At 38.9% G+C, this 21,151-nt stretch overlaps 1 protein-coding gene across 3 annotated transcripts in view; it reads left to right on the top strand.

Annotated features, from left to right (window-relative positions):
• elavl2 (ELAV like neuron-specific RNA binding protein 2) overlaps positions 1 to 21,151 on the top strand; it is a 76,572-nt gene that overhangs the window by 32,208 nt on the left and 23,213 nt on the right. For 2 of the 3 annotated variants that reach the window (XM_080188688.1, XM_080188691.1), the window contains 2 exons: positions 2,266 to 2,369; positions 6,946 to 7,008. In XM_080188688.1, coding sequence (XP_080044814.1) covers positions 2,266 to 2,369; positions 6,946 to 7,008 — 167 coding nt within the window. The remainder of the gene's footprint in view (positions 1 to 2,265; positions 2,370 to 6,945; positions 7,009 to 21,151) is intronic. The other variant, XM_080188690.1, reaches the window with a different exon arrangement.

Raw genomic sequence — 21,151 nt, 5'->3', positions numbered from 1 at the left:
GGCAGAAGATGATCTGTTGGTTAGATGCTGGTGGGATGGAAGGGGAGGGCAAGTAGAAGCCTGTCCAGGTTCTGGGAGCAAAGAGCTGAGTAGTAGTGCATGAAAAGTAGCTGGGGAGGGAATCCTCGGCTGAGGAATAAAGCAGCCCTATCAGGGGAAGTCCCTACAGGAAGCACGTGAGAGGGGAAATGTAGGCTAGATAGTTATGGGTTGGCATGGATCTTGAAACAAAGTTGAAGTCATAGTTAGGAAGGGTTGGCCATTGAACTTCCTGGTCAAGAATCTATCCATTCCCAAACTTGAACTGGCTGCACTTTTGTGTCACAAATATTCTGTACTGCTCCAATAGTGAGGGAAGTAGTATAGTGCAGTATTCTAAAATTGGAAAGATTTTCTTAATGTTTTCATGTGCAGTTATCAACGTAATTATCAATAGATGTCAGCTGCGGGATGTAGCTGAAGTTCTTACTGATCTCGGTTTCATTGGAACACTTCAATTCATGCTTGATACTACCAACCACTTTTCCTACCCCCACTTTTTTTTCCTCTTGCTTCCCTTTCTCCAGAAACACATCTTGGACAAGATTCTGTGGGTTCAGTTGAATAGATATGTACTATAAACTTTAAAGTAATGCTCCTAGCCTGGCAGTAGCATTTTTCAAATAATTTGCTTGCCAGAAAAGTATTTGTACATCTCTCTCGCCTTTTGGAGGGTGACAAAAAATGTAGCAATTATTCCAAGTAATTCTATTTGCCAAATCATATATAGAGATGGTAGAACCAGGGCAGATTACTTCATACAATTTCATTCATTGAACCCTGGGCTAAACGGGCATTTGAAGGAATGTAATGCAAATTCACCAAGACACTAAGATTAGATTATGAAGAAGAGTTGCATAAATTAGGCTTTTATCCCCTAGAATGTAGAAAACTAAGGGGCGATAGGATTTTGGGCAGTGGAAGAGAAAGAGGAGTTAGGATGGGCCAGAGAAACATTTATTGACACGAGGTGGTGGAAATGTAACACACTAGCACAAACCAAAGTAATTGAATGAATCTTGGATATTGATCAGTCATAATTGTGTTCTTATAAGCAGGGAAATCTAATCCCATATCAACATTGTTGACTTGTATGTATCAAATTACATATTGCTTATTTCAGAGCAACTAGGGATGAATAAAATGCAGCCTTAAATCTTAGAGTCATCAGGAGCCTTGTGTAGCAAAACTGAATTTGTGTCAAATGGTGGAACTCTATCCAATAGCTTACTGAAAGCAAGGATTTGGAACCTAATAAACTTGAGTCACCAAAAACAAAGGTTATTGGTGCACTCAAGTTTACCTTTTGTATAATTCAATAGTATATTATCTTGTTTTCACTTTCCCACTAAAATTGGGAAGTATTACAAGAGGGGAGGGAGCTATTTTGGATTAACTTGAGACGTTGACTTGGTTGAATTATGATTGCATGGCTTTAATTCTGATCAGCATTTAATGTAAGTTTACAGATCTGAATAATGACTGTGACATTCTACTTAAGTGCAATATAATTGAAATGACAGACTTGAGACTAATAGTTTGACTCCAAATACAATTGTGATTTTAGTGATTCTAGAGATTCTAGAATGAAATGCAGGATTCTTAGCTTTTGGTTAGAATTGTAATTTAGGAACAGTTGTGATAATGCAAGATCGTTTTATAAAAATGCCAAATCCTTGGCCTTGATCCAGGCTACTCTAGGACTAGAAAGGAAAACAGTATATTCTACAGAAGACTAGCTCAAGATTTAATTGGAGTTGTATGGTCCTTAATTTGAAGTGGTCAGTACTGACCTGGCTAGCATTTACTATTTCCAGTTTCCCTGAAGGTGGTGGCAATAACAAATTTGCTTGGGCACAGTTTAAAGTCATTTCACGTTGATGCAGGTCCAAAATTGCACATGAGGCAGGGTTAGGTAAAGGACAGCAGTTCTCTTTCCTTTAAAGGGACTTCACTAGAATGCTACTTCATGGCCATTTTCAATGATGCCAGTTTTTTTGTTTGCATACTTTGGAGAATTCATTGTTAAACAGTCTTAGGTTTGAGAGACTAATTCTCAAAACCTGTTAATTAGATCTAATAGTGAATGACTGCCTTCTACTATCACAAAGTTAACATTAGTTTGGAGAAGTGATTGGATTGATGTACAGTGACTTGACAGTTATGCTATTAATATAGAAATGACAAAATGCGCAACTAACTTCAATACTGTTTACTTCACTGCAGGTCAGAGCCTTGGCTATGGGTTTGTAAACTATGTGGACCCAAAAGATGCTGAAAAAGCCATCAACACATTAAATGGTCTCAGACTTCAAACCAAAACAATAAAGGTAAACCTGCACAGATTTGGCTGCTACATTTGTTTGCACCCTGAATTTGAATTTCTCTTGATCTAATGTAAAATCTTTGGTTAGAATTTGAGGTCATTATATTTCATCTTCAATGAATCTGCCATGCATTGTTGGCTAAAGCAGGTAGGTGACCTCTTGTACCTTCAGCTCTCAAGGCACCAGGACTAGAAGGGCTTCAAATCACTTCCTTAGCTGACTGATATTGACCAACTAAAACTAGGATGAGATGCAGATCTGGGGAAAGTACTGTTCAGTGCAATGTGATTTGCAATTCAAACCTGATTCCCACAGAAAAGTACAATATGATTAGGTGGTCTTGACTAGAAATGCAAATTAAGGGATCTTTCCAATACACAGTTTGTTCTGTGGCCGTGACCAGTGACGTCTATTGATCACTATTTGAACATTATGGATGTTCAACTGGTATTTCCATGCTGGCCACCATCCCACATAGCTTGTGTAGTACTGGAACTTACTGCACCTTGTTTGTTTTAAGGCGATGCTTCCTTGCTTTTAGGCTGCAGTTCACAACAGTGTATTTTACGCATGATCATTTGGCGTACAGGGTGAACAGATTAGAGAACTCAACAGCAAAATCCAGGATGCAAGAATATGAAGACTTGACTATGCAGCGTCTATTGGTTTGTCGGAAATCTTGGGATTCAGGAATGCTTCAGGAAACCTACTGGCCTGTCAAAATCATTATGCTTTCATTTGGACAACTTCAACTTTCCAGAAGCCCAATTGGCCTTGCCTGTCACTATCCCAGTGTCTTGACAATGATCACTATCCAGAAGATTTTCTAGCATTGACTTCATTTAATAATATTTTTCCAGCTTTCATTCTGAACAAACGAGTTGCTGTCATCTAGATGTTTGAGAATTGTAAAAGTCTGCATGGACATTTCCATTTTCTCTTTTTTTTTCCCCGTTTGTTCTGTCTGCCCAATAAGCTAACCTTATTCTGCTTGTTTCTGGTGCATTAGGAAATCTGACACAGCTATCCCTTATCCATGAAGAACTCAATTGTCCTAACCAATGCTGTGCCTCCTACAAATAGCTGGTCCTCTTGCAGGAAGAAAAATTGACTTCCTTTTTTTGTATTTCAGTGCACGTGACCATCCAAAATCCATTGCTCCAGATACGAAGTTAATCACTTTCTTGCCTTTTTAACCTCATTCTCTCAACACTAGTTAGCAGGGTCATGGTCCTAAAATGCAATAGCAGTGCTGCAGAGTGGAATTATACTGCTAGGCAGTATACTCCTGTGAAATGTGATTGTCCTGCCACCTACCTCTAATTCATCTTAAACTTTCAGATATTGAAAGCTTGTTGTAGTAAGTAAATTTTGTTTTAAATGGCTACCATCTCGCTAATGCTTAGCAAGATCAGGCACCAAGGTCCCAATATTGAAATAGGCATCAATGCTGTCAGCCGTTGGCTATTTCCTTTGTAGGAGAACTTCTTTTTTGCAGAAAGGGAAATTTTTTTTCTGGAAAAAGTGAGGAGAGTTTGCAGTGAGTTGTGTGGGTGGGTGGTTCTGCAACAGCATTATGCCAGTTTTGCCCCTTGAGATGCTTTGGTTATGCACTTGAACGTGAAGGTAGTATTTACTTGCGAGCAATGGCTTCTTTGCTACAAAAACAAGTGCTCCTAAATTGGATGTGGAATTTGACTCCTGAGCTGAGAGCAACTATTAGTCCTTGAAGAGATGAAGTACTTCACATCGCACCTGGTTTGTAGCCTCTGATATAATAAGTGTTTTTAAGTTTATAAATATCCAGTTGACTGAAGGTTAATTAAAAATACAAATAAGCAATGAATAACCAATTGAAAATCAAGCAATCAGCACCCAGTTGAAAATGCAATTCGCAGCATGGCATGCACTGTAACGAAGCAATCACGTTGTTCAATCTAATTAATTCTAATGCTATTTTTGAGGAGACAGCCATATAGAAATAATTTGATATTTAAATAGAAATCATGCTCATCACCTTGTCTCTTCCCAGGATAGCCCAGCCACTACTGGTTTTACCTGGAGTTTGTTACAGGTCTTAAAATTACTGAATTAACAAATTGTGTATATGTAAATAGTCCAACACAATGGCTACTGATGGATGCATTTGTTTTTAAAATACACCTATAACAGATACAGGAAAAAACTTGCAAAAAAAAACTGCATGACTGACTTTTGGGGGGTTTGCAAAAACTGAGACAGTGGTTCCCAGTAAAATGAGCTGCAATTGAAATTGCAATGCTTCAATACTGTTGTGCTGAATAAACTTTTATGCTGGTCAGTAAAAAATGAGATGGTGGGATGAAGGTTAGTAAATTTCAGCAAGGATAACATTAATCCACTGAAGTAATGGGGGGAGGGGAAGGGGGAGAAAGAAATTGCATACAGAAGTTTTCAAAGGGCAGGATGCAGTACCTCAATCTATGTTCACAAGTACAGCAAATCTATTTTAAAGGGGCTCTGGAGGGGGAAGAAAACACAAATGATAAATTCAGCAGTGCAGTACATTTTTGAGGGCTGCTTCCTTAGTAAATAATGCAACTTTAGCTAATAACTTGTAATTTTCCTGTAGTTGATTTTTCTCCATTGCAACGGTGGGTGGATTGTTATATTAGGGTTGCAGCCAGACTTGGGTCATGGTAAACACTGCTAAATCACTGCCTTTGGCTACCTGTGACCTAAAGGGAGATGTATTTTAGGAGTAGACAGCTGAATTTTTAAATTACTTCAAACAAAAACTGAAGCTCCCACTTTTAAAAGTAGATTCAGCAATCCTTGTGCCTTTCTCTTGTATGTTTACCCAATACATTGCAGCAAGCGGGTTTATCCATGGTTATTTGATCATACAATTATCCCAGCTTATGTTTTAGTTGTGTTTTGACAATAATATTGCAAAATACTTTTGAAGCATCTGTAAAGATTCATGTCTAGGAGATGACAGAACAGAATGCTAGTACCACTTATTTATATTGTTTCCTTATTCTAATTTCTGCCTGACTGGTGTATACGACTGGCCAAATTTATCTAAATATAGAAAAAAAAGTAAGTTTGAAGTAACTTAACTGCATGCTTGCTGCTGTCAATTTACAGGAGAGCAAAAAATGTTTAAACTCATTGAGAAGTAGTCAAACTGGCTCCCAAGGAGGTGTAAGATAGCAGTGCGTGGCTAAACTGTATTGCTTCACATCATTTGTTTAACTCTGACTTTGCTTTTAGCTATTCCTTGCCTAAATTTTCTCAATCACAATGTTGCATGGTCTCGCAGTTCTAAATTCAAAACTTGCCAATGTGGGGATAATGTCAAGATGAAAATGGAAGTAAAGAATCGGCAATTTATCTCATTGAATGGGGAACTTTTAAGGGCTGAATAGCCTCCTATTTCTTTGTATGTAGGGCAGCATATATATGGAATGTCTAATAAACATTTAAATCTTGGCCCAGGAAGTGGACAACAAACTATTATTATGCTGGGCATGAGTCAAGTTTCAATATCTTGATAGCAAGGTCATATATGTGGATTATGAAAGCATCAGTTAGTATTGATTGGGCAAATAGCCCTTTGTTCCAAGTATTCTTGTGTTCTTTCCTAGAATTTCAAATTTGCTGGTGCCTTTTTGTTCCTAAAGTTATTACTTAGGCTTTCTAAACCTGGCATAGCAGTAAACCAACAACAGTTTTATCTGCTTCATTTGGGTCTCCTTTGCAGTTAGTATCAGCCCAGTGCAGTGTTAATTTGCAGATCTGATCTCCTTGCCATGTAAAAACTTGGTATGAAACACTATCCAGCCAAAATGCTCAACTGCATTCTACAATCTCTATCATTTTGCTTTGCTCCCTCCTATTTGCCACTGAAGTAGTTTTGTATGAGTCAGCCATCATTATTGAATAAGTGAATTCATTAGAAAATGTTTGCTTTTTTTGGCAGTTTTGTATTTCTGTAGCTTCTTTAATGTGTATAATCATCCCACGTGGCATGTGGAAAAAGACACCACCAAAAATTATACGAAGTGACCAAAAACTTGGCCAGAGATGGAATTTAAGGAGAGAATGAAGCGTGATGCTAGGCAGCTGAAAGCATAGTTGCCATTAGGGTGAAAAGGGAGAATGTCTGCCAGAAATTTGGACTAGTGGAGGTTGGAGATGGGAATATATGAAACCGTGATTGAAATGCACAATAAATTTGAGGTAATGAACAGGGAACAGATATAAATCGGCAAGAAGTATGAATGCAGTGGTGGGATTTTTTTTCCATAGCATGCCGGCATAGTTTAGCATAAGCTGATCTTTACTGAAGGAGGCTTGGAGACTGATGGAAGGGAAGTCCATGGGGTGAGATGTGTCATCGTTGAGCTGAAAGTAGACCGTTCTGTGATGGCGAAAATATTGGATCTGAGTTCAGCTTGAGGCTCCAACAAGTCTAAGTTGGAGATGTATGGAGGGAAGGGTGATGTGGTGAAGTGGGAGGAATGGAGTTGGTGCTGAGGGGACAGTGTTTCAGCCAAGGGCTGGAAATGATGGCTTTGAACTTTTTACTGTTTAGATGGAGAAAATTGCAGCTCATCCAAGACCAGATGTCAGACGAGCAGTTTGGCACAAATTAAAGGTCAGAAATTGCATTTAACCGATCCCTTGCACAACATTTAAAAAAAAAAGTAACTAGATTATGGATACCTGCTTTATCCAAGTTTTTTTTTCTGTTTTTAGATGCAACCTTTTCACGTAATCTGATTTACAATTCCTTCTAGGCTTGCTTCACATTTTTGTGGTACAAAATACCATGTGCTAAGGATTTAATATTTTTTCAAAGCTTAAAAGGCAGAGTACTGTAAACTTGCCCAAAGATGAGCAAGATGTTGGGCCAATGTATGGATTTGGAGTGAGGATCCTAATATATGAATATTCTAAACTTTAATTCCAAAGCTCCCTTTTTAAGTATAGTTCTTCCTGGTTTTTTAATTTTTATGTCTATTTGTATATAGTAGTCACTAAAAATGTGGGGGGGAAATCTGACCAAAAAATGATAGTGTTGTGTTTCATGCTGTGATGTGGTGGGGGGCAAAGCCCAGCTCCACTGAGATCAGAGTGGCAAGCACAGGCTCAAGATCACCCCTGTAATCACAACCACCAAAATGAGAAGTAAAATATTGCTTGTCAGACCTTTATTCCAACCATTATTTCTTCAGTTGATAGTTCCTATGCAGGCTGTGCATAAGCCTGCCCCTTACCAAATGAGTTCCAAACATTTAAAAGGCCTGTGCACAAACAAGCATTCTACATAAGTATACTGACAATCCAGAAATGTAAATTTGAAGATTCAAACTTTTCATAACAGCTCATGGAAATAACCTGCTAAATTGCTAGTCAAGTATTACTACCAGATATTTGTACATTTTTTAAAGGAAGGCATTTATTTCAGACATCAAATTTTGTTTCCCATTTCCTGCAATGTTTGATTTATAGACTTATTGCAGCTGCATTGGGCAAATATTATGTGAAGTTTTCTAATCAGTTTGTTACCACTCCTGTTGTGGGCTCTGACCTCAAGTGGCTCAATTTTCCAATTTTAATGTTTTAAAATGGAGACTGATCAGTGGTACAAGCAGTTTCCCAGTCAGCCTTATGAACAGAAGTGTAAAGATCAAGTTGCCATAGTACCAGATGACCGTAGGCAGCTCTCCCCTTTTTAAGGGGGAGAGTGGACTGGTGGTGATTTAACCTGAGGATCACCACACCTCGGGTGAGAAGCACAGACTTTGTAAATGACCTCAGCCGGTTGGGGAACTGAACCCATGCTTTTGATTACTCTGCATCACTAACATCCATCCATCTAAATGACACCTGCATCACCCAGTTACATGTGCCCTGCATTGCATTTCATCACAACTTTTTGAATGCTTTTGTCAGCATCTGTCAATAGAGAGAACTTGACCTTTACTTGTGCAGGTGCAGATCTCTGACCAATTGACTGCTTTGTAATTTTTGTAGAAGGCCTACGTGCCATTTTGTTTCTCAAGATTATGGCCTCTCTATCCTTATCCTTTTAATCTTGTATGCAACCAAAATGCCCCTTGTTTTTTCATTCAAATTCCACATTGCTTGGGTGGTGTATTATTCTACTGCTTGTTTCCATTATTCAACATATTGGTAGTTTATTATTACAGACCTTGTAATTCTTGATATTGAGACAGGTTCATTGCCCATACCCCCCCCCACTGATTTGTTACAAGAATAATTTTTGGTTCTTTTAGGTTCTGTTTTATGATCTATCATGCAATTAGGCTTATCAATACTTTGCTCTCTCTAATATTATTTCCTGCATCTCCAGAATTCCATTTTCAAGCACTTGTTTACTTTTGCAGTCATAGATTTTTGAGTCACATTACTGCATCCACTACTAAATTTGGGTTCAGCTTCCTTCACTTGGAAGTGCAATGTAGTTTCTGGCAACTATGCCTTTTTTTTTTACAATTACATTTGTTCTTCAGACTTTGTATATTTTTGACAGTTACAATACTATAATGACAACAGTGACTACATTGTGAAGCATGTTCTATGCTTCACTTGCCTCCTCCTCTCCCTCTCTCTCTTCCCTCCCCCTTCAGGGAACACTCAACTTCATCATCTTTGGGACTAATCTATGACCATTATATTGCTACCCTTCACTACATTGATTTTGATTCATATATAAAGGCACTCAAATCCCTGAGAGTGCCAATACTATTTTTAGAAGAACTACTACCAAAATAATACTTCTCCCCTCATTATTTGAGTGGGCAAAGCAGCATTTGTAGCTTTATGTTCTTGTCTTCTGCCTACTTTTCAGCCTAGTTTTGTATTGTCGGCAACAGGCACATGGTCCTTTCATTGATGTGTTTTATAAATAGCTGAGACCCAAACTCCTGATCTTTGCCGCATCGTTCCATATTGTAACCTGAAAATTACCTTTTATTCCTACTGTTTTCAAAACTCGTGGTCCCTGTCAGCACAGTGGCACAATGGTAAACTGGGGGTTATCTGATCAATTGTTTTCTCTCTACCTCACTGTTCTAGATGGAAGTATCTGCCTTTTTAATCCGATGGAACCAATCTAGAATCTCAAGAAACTGCAGATCAAAGCCAATGCATGTACTATCTCTACAGCTATCTCCTTTTAAAACTAGATGTAGGATATCTGGAACAGATGACTTGGCTTTTAGTTCATTTTTCTTTTAAGATCATTGCTCTCATTAGATCCTTTTCCCTTACTATTTCCAGTATGCCTTCTGCCTACTTTGAGGATGGATACAAATATAACACGTCTGCCATTTCCTAATTCCCTATTATAATTTCTCTTCTCTCTGCTTGAGGGACCAGTTTGCGTTCAATCCTTTTTTTTGATACTTTGAAATGCTTCTGATCCATTTTTATATTTTCTGCTTGTTTATTTATTGTTTTTCTCCCATTAACTTGATCACTTGCTAATTCTAAAAAACTGTCCCAGTCATATTTGCTATGTTTTGGTGACATTGCAAGCCATTTCCTTTCATGTTCTTAACTAATACTACTTTTTTCCTTTAATTCCTCAAAAGTGAATATTTAAGAGTAATTTCTGGAAAGGTTGTCATTGCTTATAAGCATCACATCTTTTAATCTTATTTCCCATTAAGGCACGAGGGAGAAGTTGCCATGTAATTAGCTTTTGTTTAAATTGAAGACCAATTTCTGATGTCGAGCTCAGTGATGGGAAATTCTTCATTATTGCTCTTCCCAGATAACCCCTCTGAAAGATTACTACTCTAGATATCTGCTTCTAGACTGTCCTTTTGAAGCCTCAAAACCCCCCAAAATGGGGGCTGACTTCTACACGGAATAGAAAAGCAAGTGAACCACTTCAGAATGAGTGATTTGTCATCTTGGCTTAAAGAGCATCTCTTAAACACAGCTCAGATTATCCATTTGATTCCTTGCACCCAGTTAAGGTACCAGTAAGTGAAACATCCATTTGCGGGATGAGAAATTGAGGCTGATGTAAAATGACTGGAAAGTGGGGCAGGGTGGGAGAATCTGTTTGTCCAAAACAAATGTTGTTTTTGAGGCTGAGATAGTAAGTTTGATTAATAGGTAAACCACAATTGTTAATTATAATATCCATCACATTGAATAATAGATTTAAAACATTTTGTTCCCCAGTTGGTTCTTTTGTTCTAGAAAGCTCTAGATACATTTTATGAACTTGATCTCCAGGTTACTTCTGCTAGTTTTCTTCATCCAGTCTGTACGAAGATTAAAACCCCCACCAACCCCCTTTTTATCTAACCCTCATTAATGGCACCTCTAATTTGCCAATTTTTGTATTCTATAATTCTTGGTAAGGCCAATGTTTTCTGTTTTTTTTTGGCTTCATCAAAAATATTTCTACAACCTGATTTTTGGCCCCTTCGAGGGGCTATATCCTTTCTCGTTTTTATCACCTTTTCCATTCTGATCTTTTTTTGAAAGTGAAATACCCTGAAATATTTGGATCTTCATTTTGCAATTGTGTCCCTCCAAGATCAAACTTAATTAATCTGTGATCTATTTTTATTAGAAATGTTTGCATTCTGTTTCAGACATGATTGTTACCTTTTATTGAAGCTTGTCTCTGCCTGAGACAATGCTTGATTTTAAAAAAAAAACTTGTTCCTCTGCTCTACAACCTTTTTTTTAGTGTTAACCTTTCCTCCCCTTATAGTCTTGTCAGCCGCCCAACTTACTTAATTTCACCTGCACGCTGGTCATGCTCAAGTGAGTTCCATCCAATGGAACCGCAACCACTTTCCTTACTAGTGGTGCTGAGACCTCCGTGAATTGAAACTTCTGTCTCGCGTTCTGGTTTTTGACTAGACATTTTGTCCCTTCAGTCATTTGGCACATGGCTTTGATATTAACTTTGAGATTTTAAAAGAATTTGGACCCTAGCTTCACATTTGCTCAGCAGAATCTCATTCCTATTCTTATCTAGCCATTGGTTCTATATGAACCATGACCACTGGATCATTCTGTTCCTGTTGCAAATTCTTCATCCATGAGGAAATGTCCTTACCTCTGACACTGGACAAGGAGCACTGCCTTTGGGAGCTGCGGAAATCTGTACATTTGCTTTACTACTAATTCATTTATACAATGTGCTATTGATCAGGCCAGTATTTGTTGCCCATCCTTAACATTACCATATGCCTTTTCACACCACTGAACCATGTTAATTTGCCCATCGTTCTTGGGGAGCCTTTGTTCTCACTGCTGTATCAAGTACTTCGTAGCTGCTGGACATGGGTAAATCACATGTTTGTCATATGCTGTATGATAATGAGGAAATCAACTCGTCTGTAACTCTTAATGGATTGCAATTCATGTATGCAATTCATATGTTCAGGACCTCATTACAAAGATGAAGATCAAAGCTGTTTTAACCTCAGGGTACTGATGGCCATGAAGGTGGATATTGTTCCAGCTATTTGTGATTCCATGCAAGGGCAAAAGGCTGTGACATTGGAAGTCTCCTTACCTGGTTGACCTTGACTCAATTGTATTCTCCTGTTCCCTGACTACTTGTCAAATCTAAACTGCCATTAAGGGTATGACATTCAGGCGTACAAGCCTGACACAAGGTCTCAAGTGGTGGATCAAATGGCTCCTGCTGAATCCTTTATACATCAAAGATGATGCCTGAGGTTGCATGGTCTACAATTAAAATCACCTATGTACAGGAAACTGGTCATTCTAGTCTAACCCATTTTCACCTGCTTTTGAGCACTCTAATCTTTTTAATGGTATGTGGGTGAGCTGTTTAGTATCTGTTCATTCCTGAGGTTATGCTGCCTCTCTAGGAAATATCACTGCTGTGCCAAGAGAGATATTGCCATAGTAATTGTTGCTAATCGGCTGAGTTGGGGAATAGTTGACCTCTGATCATTCAGCTCCTTTTGTAGTTGGTGAATTTACATCTGTGCCTTCAGCTGTGAAGGAGTAGCTTCTCCAGTTGTACGTATATTTCTTGTTGCAATATGTCTGGTCGTTCACTTGCATGTTGTATGATCAAGGTAACAGCTTCATACAGGGGTCCCAAATTGCCAAATAGGCTGACACTGAGTGGATTGAACGTTTGCACTCTGGCAATAACTTGGCAGCTTTATCAAAGTTTTGGTTTTCTTATCATTCCAGTTTGATTATTGTCACCTAAGTCTGTGATTACTTCTGGCTTCAGTGTCTTGGCTAGTGGAAGAGCAGTTTTGGTGCAGCATGACAGTTGTTGAACTGGACTGCTTTCCGTGTCCTCGCTTCTCCATAAAGGTTGCTTTGTATAGATCTGTGCTGGATCTACTTGACTTTTTAAAATCTCTTCAGCTTTCTTCACCACTCTCTCAGCCTCTGCTTTTGGCTGTGGCTAGATAGTGTAGCGATATGTGCTGAATTCTTCACTCCTGAACTGAGGGCCATTGTTACTTGCCACAATATCAGGAATACCATTGTGACTGAAGTGTGCTTGTAGGCATTCTACAATCTCTCTGGTCATTAATGTTGGCTTATTTAATACCCAGTGGTCTGGGTAGCAGTCATTGGTGATGAAATAGTTGTAGAGAAACTGTAAAGGTTTATTCCAAGCCAAGTCTTTAATCTGCCTGGGATGTCATGAGTCAGGAGTGGCTCATTGATGTTCACTACAAGTGCTGCATTGACTAATATGGATCTCTATCTCCCTGTTCCTGTTTGACCAATGGAGCACTTCTCATGCCTTCCCAAGACTAGACTTGATTCCTTGATAGCTCTTGAACATCTCTTCCCTCATCTCCTTTGGGATGATGATTCAAGTTCCTTTTGTGCAAGATGCCATCTTGGGCAGTCACTTGTGTTCAGGGCACATTCCTACAGCGCTAGATATGTCCTTGATGGTTTCTGGCTGTCTTTTAGAGTTGCATCTCTTGCAAAATTTTCTTGATCCGAGCAAAATACTTGTCAGATTCAGTGTCTCTGCGTTGATGCCTCAAGCATGCTGTGTTGCTTTTTATTGAATCTAGAAGATTTCACACTCCAAAAGGTGTACCATTTCCTTCAAAGGAAGTGCCATGCAATGTACATTTGTTTCCCCTGCTTTAATTTCAAATGATATCTTCTCCCCAAATGTAGCAACATCCTTTTTCAGATGTTATGGAGCAGATAGATACAAAAAAAGATGCTTTGAAGGGACGTAGTCCAATTTTTTTATCATTTTGTTTCCCAAACAATTCTGATGCAAATGTTCACAGGCAAAGACAATATCAGGTGTGCAGTTGTTCAGTACGAGTTTGCACTCTGGATGCAAATTCAACTGGTTATTCTTGCTGCATAAGGGTTGCTCCAAGTCCCCTCATTGGCATCTCACTTCAGAGTGACTCTGCTACCTCAGCACTGGCGTCATATCATTAGTTTGAGAATGAAAGCTGCTTGTTCTATTCCTCAAAACAATTGAACATCTTTGTGAGCTTGTATGGAGGTTCATACTCCTTGACCAGTGGACAAAAAGCTTTCTAGGTAGTTCACAGATGCAACAAATTGTTGCAGTGCCTTCAAGTCTGGTTGCTGCATCTCTGCTACGACACTCATCAGGATCAGGCCACACTCGCAATCATTACGTGACCTGTTGCAGTTTCTTCTACTTCAGGTTAATCAGGTGAGCTCTTTCCAGCAGTCGCACTAGATTCTGATCATGGCCTGCAACACTTTCAATTGTTTCTCCACACCCATAGTCTAGCAGATTATCCATGGTCACCTCCACTCCTGGAGAACATTGACTATTTCCATGTTGTTGGTGCAGTTTTCTGGAGCAGTTTAAAAAAAAAATCAGCACCTAATCTGGAAACTGCTGCTTTCATCCAACTATTTTTGCCAGTTTCCATCCTTCATATCTAGGTTTTGCACTGAAGCAGGTTAGGCCTTCCAAGCACAAAACAATAAGTAAAGGAAGAATTACTTGCAGAGGGGCCATCTGAAAGATCAGGGTCAGAGTACTGGACCTTTTTCTGGTAAGTTTTATAGTAAGTGCCTTCAGTGACACAAGATCAGGAGATCTCGTCAAAGCTTTATAGAGGCCCTTTGGATCTGTGCATACATTCAGCTTTCCTGATTGTTTCACTTTATCATGCTGCTAATCCAATCTGTAGGAGTTGTCACTTTCCTATTCCTCCATCTTGTTTACCTTGTCTTTCAGGCAGAACTAAGGCAGCTGAAACTTCAAGATGCTGACTTGGTTTCATGCTCTCATCTATTTCAAGGTGATAATCACCAGGAAGACATCCAAGATTAATGAAAACATCTTTGTAATTTAAGATTTGTTAAGCGGTCAGTTGCTTTGTCGTACAGAGTAGTGTAAAGCTCTGGTACAATGGGGGGTTTTTGGTCTGGATTCGTTTCAGCTTAATTGAGTGGATTTGGCTTAGTGTTTGATTTGCAACTGCTTATCTTCATTCTTCCCACTGAGCCCTGTTCTGTTTGCCCTCTTGGGGGTGAGCAGTGTTCCATCATACAGCCTTAACTTTACCTTGGGCTTCATTTTGGGTCACTGTTTTGATGTTGTACATGCATATCTAACATTTGATCTCCTACAGCTGTCATTCCAGTAGCCAGAAACCATTTCTGAGACTTGGGAATGCCAGTGTGTTCAATTTGTTGTGTTGGTCATCTGCCATTTTTCCAGCAATCGTATTATTTCACTTTCCACAGTGATTAAGCTTCCTGCAGTTAGCACTTGACTATCCCCTCACTGGATGTGCTTTTTAACATGGTATTCTGTACAATAATGGCATTCAGTACTCTGATCTTGATCTTTCAGATGGCCCCTCTGCAAGTAATTCTTCCTTTTTTACTTATTGTTTTGTGCTTGGAAGGCCTAATCTGCCCCTCAGTGCAAAACCCAGTGTGTTCTCCCATTGATACTCTCCACCTGAGCACAGGCACATGTCAATAGCTTTTCAGAGTAAGTTTCTCCTCTCGCCCTCTACTGATGATTATGAACAGTAAGCACTGGAGCTTGGCAAAGTGTGTCTTACAGACCTCAAATTTCACAATACTGGCTTTTCCTCCAAGCAGGACTTCAATTTCTTCCCCACCAACACCTTTTTAAAAGACGGGTTTCACCCGACAAGTAATTCATGTGTTGTGAAAGGGCTATTGTTTGCTTCATCACTTATTCTTGTAGTTGCATGTACTCTTTTTCTATTTTTACTGGTGTCTGGATGTTTTCAATTACCAAACACATTACTTATTTTAAGTAACAAATGGAACAGCATTGTAATAATGCCATAGAGAAAATGTCCCAATTATATTACAAATTATCTCCTTGGTAGAGATTAGGAAATTGTTCTAGATAACAAGCAGATGATGATGTGGTAAATAGTGAGGATGATACCAATTGACTAGAAGTGCGCAGGCTAGCAGAATGCACAAAAGTAGCAGAATATAATACAAGTATTAGGTGATGCATTTTGGTGCAAGGGCTTGGGACAATATGGACTTACAGTACGGTTCTAAAGTGTGTGGTGATAGGGTCTGGGAAAGCCACTTGTGCAGGGACCGAGGAGGAAATCTGGAGGGTTCTCGTGTGCAGCGTTGTCCCTTTTTAGCTTGAGGGAGGGACAAAGGATTCGCTGCCCTGGAGAGCTGCTCATGTGGGGCCAGTGAAGATGGCATCACATGTTGAAAGTAATTGGCAAAGCATATAGGCTTTTGGGTTTCATTAAAAAGGAAGTTGTGCTGAAGCTGTCAGTGATTTTGTCCAGTGCTGGGCACCACACTTTAGGAAGAATGCCCTTGAGAGGATGCAAGGTGTGAGTTAATGATTCAAAGGGATTAAGTAATTTGGTAACAGTTTAGTTGGAGAAACTGAAGTCATTCTTAGCGCAAAGGATATTGAGAGGCAATACAATGGGTGTGTTGGCAAGTTTGGACAAGGTAGATGAAGAAAGATGACTGTAGAAGAACTAGGAACATGTTTTAAAAAGTTTTGAGTGAGATGCAGATTTGAACTTAAACAGGGAATAGTAATGACCTGGAGTTTGCTGCCAACAAAGGTGATCAGTGATCTGCAAAGGAAATTGGATGGGTACTTGAGGAATATAAACTAGATTGCTGTAGAAAGCCACGTGGGATCAGTAGGCTGAATGGTGCCTTCTGTTATGAACTTTCTAAAGTAAAAGCTTAATTGAACAATCGGTTCAATGCTGATTTTGGCCTTTATTCCCACCAGAGGTGGGGTGGGACATAGCTGTGATGGAAGTTGTAGATTGTTCCTGTTACTGTCCTGTGAAATTTTGCTTTGGGCAAAACAGCTACTTTGTTTTACAGATGTTGTTTTTAAAAAAGAACCTCATTGCCAGAGGATTTAGTGATTTTGTTTTTGTGTGTACACGATGGGGAACACCAGCTGTAGTAACACTTTTTGATTTGCTGTTCTCAACTTCTTGGCTTATTGTCTTTGGTGCCTTTTCAGCATGCCATGCACTTGTGCCATAAAAATCTTGACTTAAATGAAGGATGTATTATTGGAATTAAGTTAGTTTATTTAGTCACAAGTAGGACTGACTTATATTAACACTGCAGTGAAGTTACTGTGAAATTCTCCTAGTCACCACACTCCATTGCCTGTTCAAGTCAATGCTCCTAATCAGCACATCTTTTAGACTGTGGAAAGAAGATGCTGAGGCAGCAGTCCTAACCACTGTGCTGCCCAAGTGCCAGTAGGACATTGAAATGTCCTATCCTTTTTCATACAGCAAGTCGTGGTCCAAATGAAATGATGTCCTGAAATGTGACCATGTTGGAGTATTGCTGGTTAAGGCCTGGATGCAAGCTGCTGCATTGACTCATGAGCAGGTTCAGCTGTCCCTGGGTGCTATGATGAATTAATAGGGGCTTAGTTCAGCTTCTGTAAAATTTGAAGGAAAAACAAACTTAATATTCAATTGTCTTAAATTGCCTGTTTTAGTATAGAAATGCAACTTCTTCATTTTTCACCATAAATATTTTCTAAACTTGCCTTAGTAACTTGGAAATGTTGCAAATGGAGCAGGAGTAGGCCATTAAGTCCTTTTGAACCTGCTCTGCCATTCTTTTTATGATCGTGGCTGATCGGCTCAATAGCCTGATTTCTTTCTCCGCGCGCCCCCCCCCCCCAAAAAAAAACAAATGATTTTATATTTTGTATTTCCAAATACAATTTCAAAAATGTCCTAGTGGAAACCAATCTTGGTTGAATAGAATTGTTTTTGGGATGTAGTTTTTCAAACTGGGTCTAGCCGAAAGAGGTGGTCAGTATTTGTGAAACTTGTCAATAGCCAAGACAATTTTTAGATGGGGAAGAGAGGAGCTATTACTCATTTCACTGTTCCTACAAAAGCTTTCCTAGGGTTCTTTTTGTACAGCACCTTTTTGGACCACCCTATTTTGTATGACACATCTCTATCAGAAAGTACCCATTTAGTAATCTTGGTTTGTACTTTTAATCTGGGTTACGTGAACCTACTTTTTCTCCGCTGTAGGCAGTTCTGATTTAAAGATTTCACTTTTAGTTGTATATCAAAGGTTGTAAAGTCATGCTGTCTCAAACATGTTCTTGTTTTAAAACGTTTTGGTTGAGAAGTCTGACTTAATCTTGATGAGCCTGTTCTTCATTTGGTTTCCAACACAATTGAGAATTATTCTACAATAGAGGTGAACCATGTGGTTTTTTTTTTGCCCAAAGAGGAGATGCTTGCAAAAACTATCTTCTCATTGCTACCAGTCTTTGTGGGGGGCAGGGGGGTGTGCTAGAAATCTCAGCATGATATGCAGCTCATCTGAACTCGAATCCAGTTGACGGAACTCAGTAACTGAAATGTAAATCTGCACCTGAGACATGGCAAGCAGCTGATGCTGGTACCTGGTCCAGTTAATTGTAATAGGTTATTTTCCTTTTATAAATTATATTTTGTGGTTAGAATGTTCTAATTGTTGACATTTCCCTAGTTACAACTGTAGTCCATAGCCTCTTGGGAGACCAGCTGACCTAAAGCCAAAAGCAGACATTTTTACTATCTTTTCAATTGCTGCACCATTCTGTGAGATACAATCATTTGGAGACATCCTTTGATAAATGAATTGGATACTGTGATCTTGCACTACCCTATGTAGTTTACCAATCTTCTGAAAGGTAGGCTGATTTTTGTCATGAGAAGGCCAAATATAAATCATTGGGCTAGCTTGTTTACAACCCATTCATGCATCAATTGTTTTATTAGTTGTGAATTTAATTCAGCTGCATGCCTAGTAAATTTAAAAACAATCACTGTTAAAAGGCTGGTAAACTTTCCACTAACAATTTCTGATCCTGACCAACTCTGTATTGAGGACATGTTGGATCATTCAATTGCTAAATATTCCCAACTGTCTCTTTGAGGATGGCCAACCCTTCCACCTCTTCTGGATTGAGTTGCAAAATAAACTGGCTGCCTGCTCTTTTGCTTTTACCTTTTGGCTGTACAAAATAAGCATTCCACTGTCAAGTGCTTGAATGGTTGATTCAAATTGTTTGAAAAGCAGGCTTATATTGTGGAAGCGCAGAAGCATTCAAGGATCCAGGTTCAGAGGACACAAAAGGCAGGTTAATTAGTTTTATTTCTGAAGAGCAATCTCCATGAAATTTTGTTTTATCACTAGGGATAGAATGGGAAGCAGAATTTGTTAAACTTGCAGATTCCTGATTAGACTAAACTTTCTGCCTTGTGACTGCTTCTCCCATACTATAAAATGATATAGGAGGCACCACAGAGCCAAAAAAGATGAATGAGACAAGAACTGAGGGCTTATGCTAACTGAAAGGCTGGAAACTCTATTTTGAAAAGAGAATGTTTGAGAGAGGCTTAAGATTGTGGAAGGGTTTGGGGTAGATATTGAGATGATTCCATTAGTCCAATAGGGTTGAGGTAGAGGAACAATATTGGGATGGTAGCCCTTTGATGAGGAATTTGGAACTCTTATTTGATTTTTTTTAAAATATGGAACATGCCACCACAAATAATAATTAGTATAGATGCATTTATAAGGCTAAACTGGATAAATGCGAGGAAGGAATGAATATGAGGATGTTATTGGGATTAGATGGCTTGGAGGGGACTTGTGTGGGCATATTGGCCTCTTTCTAAGCTGTCAATAAATATGGTGCGATATGAGAATATATTAAAACCTAAGCATAGTGCAGCATTAAGATTCAAACTATAGTAATGGTATTAACATAAACAGATTCACGAGGATGCTCTCTGACATGAGGTTGACAAAACCATGCAGATAACAGAAATTACATAGGTCTACAAAGACCCATGTAATTGAACATAAAATGCTAGAAATTTAAACTGGTTGTAAGATGTTACCTTTAGTCAGCTATGCAGTTTGCTATTAGTAATTTAAGGAAATATTAAGCTGAATATTATGATTGGCTAGATGAGTGAAGGTATTTGGGAACAAGAGGAAGAAATGTGTTGCTTAAGTGGAGGATAAATGCTGACTAGGCCAAATGGTCTTACTGTGTTTGATTTTTTTTTTAAAAACCTCTGGTTGTTCTTTCTAGCATGTGACTATTAAGTTTTTTTTTGTCAGCATAATGTGCTCTTCCATGGCCAAGTAGAAAAATCCCAAAATTGCTACCTTTTTAAAAGTCCTTTAGGCATGTTGGGTTTGTTTCAAAAGGTGCACAGTCAAATCTCTGCAAGAGCTGTGTTGCACAGGATGCTAACGCTCAGTGCACACTTCTGACTACTAGCTGAAGTTGCAAAAGATTCTGGTAGAACCTTACAATTTTTGTTAGGAGTCTGAGGAGTTCTTTTGGGTGTCTTGGTCAACATTTATCCCTCAACTGAGAGGCTGCAATTGATCATTCTGTCAGCTGTTTGAGAACTTTCTGAATGGAGATCGCTACCTAAACTGCAGAAATGATTTGTTGGCTGTGAAATGCTTGGATGGCCTGATGCTATAAAATGTTATGCAAGTTGGCTTGTCTTTTTTTTTCCACCCTCTTGAGAAGTTCTCATTTGTTCTGTGTTTTCTCCTCCTGTTTTGCTTTGTGTGGAGTGCAAGTTGCATTGTCTAATCTTCTAACCTGTTTAGGCTTGTAGCTTCATCCTCTGATTTTTAAATTGTGTTCAAATAGTTTTTTAAAATCTTTTCATTTAAGTTCTTAAACCCATTTAAAATGCAGCTGTCCTATATAGGCCACCATGATTTAAAGGTATGGAATTGGACTATGTATTGATTACTTGGAGAGGGAAGGGTAAACCCCATTAACCACTTTTTTCTGACAAAGCAACATGTGGTCAGCCTTGGGCTGAAACATGGGAGATAACGACTGTACCACAAGTGCTTGCCAGCAAAGGCCCTGTGAATTTTCTGTCACTTTCCACTAACATCCTGCAAAGTCATCCTTGATCATGAGTTCAACTGGATTAGATGCACGTGTGACAGTAAGACCAGAGGCTGTACACTATGTAGTAACCAGCTTGCCATCTGACTTGCCTGTGCCTCAATTATAGGGACACCATTATCACACGGATGGCTTATGATTTGAGATCCAGAATCTCAATTTTCAGCTCAACCAAATAAGGGATGGCGACTGTCAAACATTGTTCCCTTTCTAACCAACATTTTTGTGTTGCCTGCAGGAATACGTGACCAGGATTGTTCTTCAGTTTTTAAATTGACATGTTCTGTTAAGATCTAAAACCAATATT

The sequence above is a fragment of the Carcharhinus amblyrhynchos genome, chromosome 5 (assembly GCF_965287045.1).
Source record: "Carcharhinus amblyrhynchos chromosome 5, sCarAmb.v2.hapA, whole genome shotgun sequence".
Classification (NCBI taxonomy): Eukaryota; Metazoa; Chordata; class Chondrichthyes; order Carcharhiniformes; family Carcharhinidae; genus Carcharhinus; species Carcharhinus amblyrhynchos.
The sequence above is the reverse complement of the archived record's forward strand: the minus strand, read 5'-3'. Positions and strand labels throughout refer to the sequence as shown.